This window comes from Crocuta crocuta, unplaced genomic scaffold (assembly GCF_008692635.1).
Source record: "Crocuta crocuta isolate KB4526 unplaced genomic scaffold, BGI_CrCroc_1.0 scaffold246, whole genome shotgun sequence".
Taxonomy (NCBI): Eukaryota; Metazoa; Chordata; class Mammalia; order Carnivora; family Hyaenidae; genus Crocuta; species Crocuta crocuta.
The window spans coordinates 2,058,637-2,067,424 of record NW_027531902.1 but is presented as its reverse complement, the minus strand read 5'-3'; the positions used below and the strand labels follow the sequence as shown (position 1 = coordinate 2,067,424).

The 8,788-nt window shown below is 50.9% G+C and overlaps 1 protein-coding gene across 1 annotated transcript in view; it reads right to left on the bottom strand.

Annotated features, from left to right (window-relative positions):
• Nucleotides 1-2,775: 2,775 nt before the first annotated feature.
• The window catches only part of PCARE (photoreceptor cilium actin regulator), a 9,433-nt gene continuing 3,420 nt past the window's right edge, over nucleotides 2,776-8,788 (bottom strand). Inside the window, exons 2-3 of the mRNA XM_077774128.1 lie at nucleotides 8,328-8,788; nucleotides 2,776-3,608 (exon numbers count right to left, since the gene is read on the bottom strand). The exon at nucleotides 8,328-8,788 is cut by the window's right edge and continues 19 nt beyond it. Coding sequence (XP_077630254.1) covers nucleotides 3,425-3,608; nucleotides 8,328-8,788 — 645 coding nt within the window. The 3' untranslated portion in view covers nucleotides 2,776-3,424. The remainder of the gene's footprint in view (nucleotides 3,609-8,327) is intronic.

The window sequence follows — 8,788 nt, the reverse complement described above, 5'->3', positions numbered from 1 at the left end:
CTAGAAAATTGTGTTTTTCCCTTGAGGCGGAACTATATGCTATATTACTAACTTGTGGGATAAAGAGCTGAAGCATCTCCCTCTCTGCAGCTCTGGGGGTCTCCATGGGTGTTGAGGACGGCCGGACACCCCTGGGAAAGAGTTGGTCCAAATAAGAACACAGGTATAATATGCACCCCTTAAACTGATATCCTCTTTTGTGGCAGGTGCTCTTATCTTTATATCCAAAATTTCTTCTTGGTGTCTAACTTTGGGAAGAATAAGTGAGTCCTTAATGGTTGGGTCTATTGGCTTAATTACTTTAAAGAGACAAGACAAAATAGGAACCTTGCTCTCCCTTCTCTTTTGAGGACAAGAAGCGGATTGGGCTCAGCAAGGATGAGGTTCTTGGGTGGAGGGAGTGCGGGTGGGTGAGAGTGACCCATCTGAGAAGCTGTGGGATTGGACTTGTCCCTCATGGCCACCAGCAGTCTGCTTTCTAAGGTAGAACCACAGACGTGGGTTTGAGTAAAGGCCTGGTCTCAAGGAGGGTTAAAAGGGACTGAAGCCACACAAGTTGCCTGTTGTGATAGATTTAATTTCTTTTGTACAATGTCTAATTCACCTATAATTTGGGATAAATCTGGTGGCTGAGATGGTAGCCAAAAAGCCACATCTGTGACCTATCTTCTCGTGTGCCAGCTTGGCACTGCTTCACCTTTGACCTTTATTGCCTTCCAGCCCCTAGGCCTTGGCAGCCCCTCTCCTTACCGCGGGGGAGGTGACTTGGGATTCTTGAAGCCTCTGGGTCCTGGGCCAACACAATGGTCTATACCAACTCATTGTCCAGGCTACCTGGGCCTGGAGGCCTCTCACTACATCATGTATGGGGATATATGGCGGGAGCCTGACACTGTCCTGGTACAAGCAGGTGCTCGGTCAACGTGGAGGGGTGAAGAGGAGCCCTCAATAGCTCCAGGGCTGACAGCAGGGATCCCAGAAGCCTAGTACTTCTCCATTGCTGCCTCCAGCATAGGAAGGCTGAGTGTCAGCTGCTGCTTAGAAGCCTAGCTTGGGGGAGGGGGCAGCCTCTCCTCTCAGAGAGCCTCCTGCCAGGCACACTCATGGAGGTTCATTCCAGACCTTTCTAGGGCATTCTCTATAATGCTGACCCCGTCTGGGATGTAACAGGCTGCCTGGCTACCAGCCACCCACACCTAGCTTTCACTGCTGCAGCTGGGAGCATTTGGCCCCCACCTACAGACTCAAACCAGCCCCAACCATCTAAGAGAGGGCCCTTTGAGAGGGAGCTTGGCCTCACTTCCTCCTCCTGTGGATCTGACTCCCCACTTCCTATCCTGGTTCCAGGAACTAGACTTCTTAACATCTCTGTGGTTACACTCCTACCTTGTATCACAATTTCATGGATGGGGCCCCGGTCCAGTCCCCCTTCATTTCAGTTTCTGCTTTGTTTCTTCAGCCCTCTGGAAGTCTGACCCTCACCCCCAGCCCAGGGCAGGGTCCATGTCTGATAGTCCCTCCCTGAAGGTGTTTACCAGTGAGCAGCATCTCCCACCCAGCTTGCTTCCCCTCTGCTCAGCCTGGTGCCCAGCCTACCCAGGGTCCACACCCTCATCCCCTGGCTCCCCCGTTCTCCCCCATGCCTGGCCTGACCAGGTAGGGAGACTGGCCAGCTCTTCCCAGGTGGCAGGGAAGTTTCTTAAACCTGGCTGTTCTCACACACATACACTCCCTCCCATTTCCTGTGGCCCACGCAGTTCCCCAGGTCCACCCACCCACTCACGCTCAGTGTGGCCCTGCCCACAACCGGCCCTGGCCCTGCCTGAGCTCTGCTCTGACAGCGCAGATACCCAGCAGCCATCAGCATCCAGCCGGGTGCAAACAGACATTTCCCAGTAGAGGGGTGGGTGGTGTCTCCTCTTTGTGGTTTAATCAACTATTCCCTGGGTGCCTTTGAAGAGATTATCTTTGTCACCCCTATTTTAATAACTGGACAAGTCAAGATGAATTCGTTTACTTGGAGTTAAGGCCTGTCCCTGGGGGAGGCAGCTGTAGCCCCAGGACCCAGTTTAACATGTTCTTGAGTCATGATCTATTTCAACAAGAAAGTACTTGAAGTCTATAATTTTCCCAAACTTAAAAAATCAGCTTTGCAGCAGATCTGGAGGATTGCCCCTCAGCTGTACCCCGTGGGTGAGAATTCTTGTCTTTTGACAACCCACTGAGCCGGCATTGAATCACCCAATTACCGCAAATTCTTTTCTAAATAGAAAGCCCTCTACAGCCACCGATGGAAAAATTCCAGATCTGTAGCAAATATCTAGCGCCTTGGCAGAGGCAGGGTTTTGGCATGAATAGTCACTCTTCATTTCCATGTCAACTCCAGCACAAGTTGTGCAGATGACTTGGGAATAAACTTGGCCGAGAAGCCCCTGGGGGAGATTGACGTGCGTGAGAGCGTGCATGCGTGCGCACACCCTCCGGAACTCCAGCCCCCGTGGGGCGTGAATAGGCTGCTTGTGTGCAAGGCTTGGTTGCACCCACCCAGCTGGAGAGGCATGTGGACACGTAGGGCGAGCATGTGAGACACGCCTCTGAGAGTCTGAGGCCGCTCTGCTGGAATGGGCTGGGAACTTTGTGTTGAGGGCTTTGGGTTTGTGCCTGGGAGGGAGGAGAAGGAGGGTGTGTGTCTTAATTCTACCTTAGGCTTCCTATCTCTAGAGTAATCAGTTTCCAAACAAAGCTCTCAGTGGTGACTTGAATGCTGTGCCACTGTTTAATCTTAAACAAAACAAAACAAAACAAAACAAAACCACCCAAACTTTCCAACCCTTTGTACAACTAGGTATGCTTTGGGCAGATGGACAATGGAATAGTCATGGGCAATGAAACGGAACGAAAAACAGGAGATTCTGGTGCCAGGCACCCCTGTTTGACTTTTGCTGTGTTCTCTTCCTGGCTGTGTGACCTCAGGCAAACACTGCTCGGGTGGGGCAGGAGGGGTGCTTTGGTTTTCTTGATCTGCAAATTTCTTGATCTGCAAACAGGGAGAATGCCATCTGCTTCCTTCTTTGTTGTGAGGCTTGACTGATTCCATGAAACTAACCCAGGTAAGATGCCCATCAATGCAATAAATACATTTCCCCCCTCAATTAAGGCAGTACTTGAACGATTAAGGAGTGTCACTGTGGGGTCCAAAGTGATCGTTAACAGTTGAGCCCCAAGGCAAACCAGAATCCGGGACTGAAAGTGGCGAATGTTCAGAATTTAGCAGACCCTGTGGGCAGTGAACCTTCCAGATCTTTCTAGAACACCTTAATAGAAGTTTGGTTGGTCCACCATCTACAGGACAGCCAACTGCGAGGCTGTCACCCATCTCCTTCTGGGATGACTGGCATCAGCGTGACCCCCGTTGGTTGGCCTGTCAGGCTACTTCCTTCTCTTGAGGCTTGTCCTGGGCGCGGTTGGCTCTGGCCTCCCGCTGCAGCCCGTGGCCCAACACGCAGAGCTCTGGAGGAGACACATCCAAGCCAGCACCCTTTGGTTGTGGGGCCCAGGGGCTGCTGCACGGCTCAGTGTCCTTCTTGGGGCTCTCCTCACTGCTGCTGCTGAGAGAAAGGACAAATGTAGATCAGGAACTCCTCAGTTGCTCCTTCTGCAACCTGCCTGCCCCCATTCTGGCTCTCTCTGTCCCTCTGTCTGTCTCTCCCACAGGCCCGTGGCCCCTTGTTGTCAGGCCTCTGCCCTCCTGCATCAGGGTTGCCTGGCTGGTGCTGTCCTTGTGGGCACCTGCTGTGGTCGGGCACCGTGGGAACCCGCCCCCTGGTGTCTCTGCTGACAGGTTGAGTCCTGTTCTTCCCCCGATGCCCAGGATCCTGGTGTTCTGAACAAAGCAGCTCCTCGGGAACTCTGGGAGCTGGGCCTTTATTTTGTTTTTGTTTTTAAAGCACTTCTTGTTTAATAAAGGATTAGGGTTAGCTCGTTGAATTGAAAACAACATCAACAATAACAGANCCCCCCCCCCCCCCCCTTTTCCTGAATGGAGTAAAATGGAAAGTGCTTGGCCCAGGCCTGCCATTTGACTAGAACAGAGCTTTCCAGCCGCTGAGCTACACAGTGAGAGGGGTCTCTGAGTGGAGAGGGACCGCCAGTGTGCACTGGGAGTGCAGAGTGGAGAATAATCACAGCATGGAGCAAGCTTGGGCTGGAAAGGGGACTGGCTCGGAAAGTTGCATTGGCTGTCTGGTGGCGGGCTAGCCTCATAGTCACTGCCTGGAGGTTGGAGTCTGGCTGCCTGGGTTCAATTCCTGCACTTACTAGCTGTGTGTACTGAAGCATATTAATCAATCTCTCTGAGTCCCAGTTCTCTTCTTTGTAAAATGGAGATAATAATAGTCCCTATCTCACAGGACACTCAAAGGTACCAACACTGGATAAAGTGTGTTATACCCTTAGCATATTAACCAGCACATGATAAGTGCTCAATAAATGGCCAGCTGTCATTCTGGTGCCACTATGTAGCATAAACAAGAAGTCACACCTGGAAAGGATAATAGGGACCACCCTGTCATATGACAGGTAGGCACCTGAGGGTCAAAGTCTCTCAGTCACTGCAGGTTCAGGACTAGACCCGTCTCCCCACATGCACAGACCAGAAGGTCCTTCTCTCTGCCTTGGACAGCAGGTTCTTGACTCTTTCGGGAGCTTTTCTACAAAGCGGGCTTAGCTCTGTGTGTTTAGGCTTACAGGAGATGTCAAACCAGTGGAGGGCAAGTTTGAGTTTGGATCCTAATGGGATCAAGGTAGCAGGAGTGGGCACTTAGTGGGCACTAAGATTGGCATAAATGTGAATTTTAGGCAGTGAGAGTCTCGCTGTGTTCCACTGAGCCAATCTTATCCAATGGGGCCTCTGGCCTCATTACAGGTCCCTGCCTGACCAAGGGTGACTTTGTGTGCAGGACCAGCTCCCACCTTCCTGACTTCTCCCAATGCCCCTCTTGGAGCAGGGGAAGGCATAGGCAGGATGCACTTCACCCGTGACCCTCTGCTCCCCCCCAATGGAGCAGCTGGCAGCAATGAATGGGAGGGGCATGCCTAGAGACAGGCTGTGGTGTGCAGTGTCGGGTGGAGGTGACAAAAGACTGTCCTAGAACCGCATCTTCCCCAACCCCAACCAGGTTCCACATCTGTGTGAGGCGCCGGCTAGGAGGAAGATTTTCCTGGTTGCCACAACATGGCTGGGGTTTTACCTGATCCCAGAACAGCTCGGGAAGCAGGCTGCCCAGCCACTGCCCCACCGGTCTGTTGGTAGCCTGATCCAGGAAATAGAGTTGGGGGGTTAAAGCTGCAGACAGTCCCTGCCTGGAGTGGTCCAGTCCAAGCAGAGACAAAAAGCACTGTATTTAGGGGAGAAAGGCTGGACCCTTTTTTTTTTTTTTTAATTTTAAAAAATGTTTTATTTATTTCTGAGAGAGAGAGAAGCTTGAGCAGGGGAGGGTCAGAGAGAGAGGGAGACACAGAATCTGAAACAGGCTCCAGGCTCTGAGCTAGCTGACAGCACAGAGCCTGATACGGGGCTCGAACCCATGAACTGTGAGATCATGACCTGAGCCTAAGTCAGATGCTTAACCAACTGAGACACCCAGGGGCCCCCAGGCTGGACCCTTCTTGAATGCTCACAAGGCCCCAGCATGCTAACACCTAGAGATGGCACGCCCACCAGGGGATTCAAAACATAAATAACAGGTGAAGCTCAGTAATGGAGCTTCCTGGGTGAGCCTCCAAGGATTGTTCCCAACCCCTTGGGCCCCAAGATCAGGAGGGTAAAAACATCATCATTTTTTCTATAAAAGGGGCTTGTGCCCAGCCTGGATGACGGGAAGCAGGTCAATGCCAGATGCAGGCCAGTTCATCCTGCAGGCCTGCCTCTGCCGCCAGATACCTTGGGTGTGGCTCATCCCTGCCAGTCCCTGCTTGCGGAAACAGCCGGTCCTGGATCTTTCAGGCTCTCTGGCACTGGCTTGTTGGCTAGTTGCATAATCTTGGGCAAATCATGCCTAGTTCCTTGGTATGGTTTCCCATATGCAGGAGGGCAGGAACAAAAGGCATCTGCAGAGGGCAAAACACTCAGTGCTTTTATAGGCAGAGCGCATCTCCTCCTAGATGCCAACTTGACACGGATGGAGGGGTGGAGGGACTGGGGAATGAGCATTTTCCCATCACGTCCTTCACATGCTCACAGTGTGGAGGGGCTTAGAGGCGTGGTCTTACCAGGAGGCAGGGGACGGAGTGTGAGCCATTACTGTGACCTTCCATGCGACCTTGGGAAGGCACCTGTTCACGGATCCTCCTTTCTTTCAAGCTGCAAGCACTCCCCGCCTCCCCGCTCCATCTCTCCAAGTATTGAGATTCAGGACATAAAACAACCTTTTAGGCTGCCCTATTCTGAGGAGCAGCCTGAGAGAAGGGCATTATTTTCTTCTTGAACAATTTTATGTTACTTTGTTATTGCTCCTGCTGTTTTAAAATGTTAGTGTTTTTAATTAATGCCATTTTATCGTCCCTGTTCTCTCAAGCTCTTCTCCTGAAGGGCACAGTTTTAGAAATGTAATATCTGAATAAGTGGCTAGAGTGAGGAGGATGCATTAACATTTATAGAGGTTCTTAGATGAAAAGCACCGTGCTGTAGGAAGCTCATTTTAGATTTAAGAAAAGAGCAGTATTACATTAAGATTCTTGCAAAAATAATCAATATTTCATTTCTTTCAAGTGGCTGGGGAAGTTTATATAACTATAATAATGCACAACTTTCCCTAGATAACATCTTTATTTAAAATTGACTGCCGAGTACTTTGTAAAAAATTACCATTTATGCCTCAACAGATTGTGAAGTCTATAACGCGCATCACTCTGGCGGAAATACACGGCTGATTGACTCAGTGATGGGCATTTTGAAGATAGAAAGGACCGCGCTGGTTGAGCTTTGTCCGATCTGATATCAAGACACATTGATAAGAGTTCTTCTCTAATAGATCTCAGATATACAGACCTCTTCCCATGCCACATTCTGGAAAAGATGCATTTCCCCATGCATTCCACCCACTTGGGCATATGTGTCTTTCTTTCCATGTACAGGCAGTGGCTCTACTGTGACTCATGGCTCGTCGCAGCCTCATGCCCAGGCCTGGGCCAATGACATGCAAGTCAGCTGCCCTCCCTGGAGAGGCACACATGAACTCAGTCTACCAAGAGCAGACATGCCAGTCCTTCCACCGGCTCTGGGACTCGGTGCCCATGAAGAGTCTTGCCCTTGCCCTACCCACCTCTGAATGGGGAGGTAGAGGCAAGGCTAGAATAGAAGAGAAGTAGAGGCAGGTCTTTGGAGGTGTGGGGAAGCCGAACATTTCTATTGCACACATCCCGGACCAGCCGTCTCAAGGCACGTCCCCTGGGTGTCCCTGAGACAGTTTTGAGGAGGGCTCTATCAGGTCAAAGCAATTCATAATAATATCAAGATGTTATTTGCCTTTTCCACTCATTCTTCCACGAATGTAGAGTTTTCCAGTCTATCTGATGTGTCACATCACACCAGATGGACTGCACAAGCAGATTTGAGAATTCCACCATCTTTCCATGGGGCTAGACATGAAAGGGATTTGCAAAATTATAAGACAATGCCACCCTTTTCACTCAATTTTTTTTTTTGTAGAAAATATACCTACTTTTTATGTTAATGTGTAATGGGGTCATTTAAAAATGGATTCATAAACATTTTTAACATTTCTCAATTTTAATTTATAATACAATAAAAAGTGATAGATACAACCCACTGACATGAAGGTTCTTTTGGGGTCTAATTCTTAAGAGTTTAAAGGGGTCCTGGGACCAGGAAGTTTGAGAGCTCCCGCATAGACATTGGTCTACTTTAGTAAACCAGAAGCCATGGAAATGAGGACGCTGGCTCCAGACAGGGTGACAGTATCTCAACGGGGGTTGTAGAGAGATGGGAAGTACTTCATCTCCATTTCCCTAAGTGCAAAATAAAGGAGGGGGGGCGTATGCTTGGATGAATGCAATTATTTTAAACTTTATTTTTAACATAGCAGAACTTCTTTCAATTAAAATCTTTCTCAGGAACTTGAAATGAGTGACAGATGAAGGCACAGTTGCTCAAAGAAGGGGTGGGTGACGAGAGCCTGGGTGTCCCCCAGCCTCTTTTTCCAACCGCCTCTTCCCCTGGAGCCCAGTTAGAAAACTGCTGACCCAGAGGACCGACGACCTAAGGTGCTACCATCTACCGCAGGGCCATGGCCCACGACCTTCCTTACCTGCTCCTGCTGAGTGGGGATTCACAAGTGTCGCTGGTGGCCCCAGTGGGGACAGGCAGTGGAAGGCGGATACCTGGCCGGCGGTCAGAAGCTGTCCTCCTGATGAAAGGCTGAGGGTTGAGGGCGCATAGGGCCATGCCCCGCTGTGAGCCCGCCCTCGGCCGTGGCCCTGAGCTGCTCCTCCAGCATCCTGCGGGGGTCCCATGAGGGGCCCCGGCTTCTGGTGGGGTGAGTGGACGGGCGGTCGAAGGTGGCAGTGCAGCTTCAAACAGAGAGGAGGTGGCTGGGCAGAATATGGAACATGTGTTCCCGGACGCTTTGGCTGTGGCTGCCCGACTGTCCTCAGAATTTCTTGTTTCCTGCCCCTGAGCAGGGGACACTGGGGCGGGTGGGGAGGCACCAGAGGAAGGGGAGCTTGTTCCTGTGTGCTGGGTGGGGGGGCTGGAGGCCTGTGCTTTCTG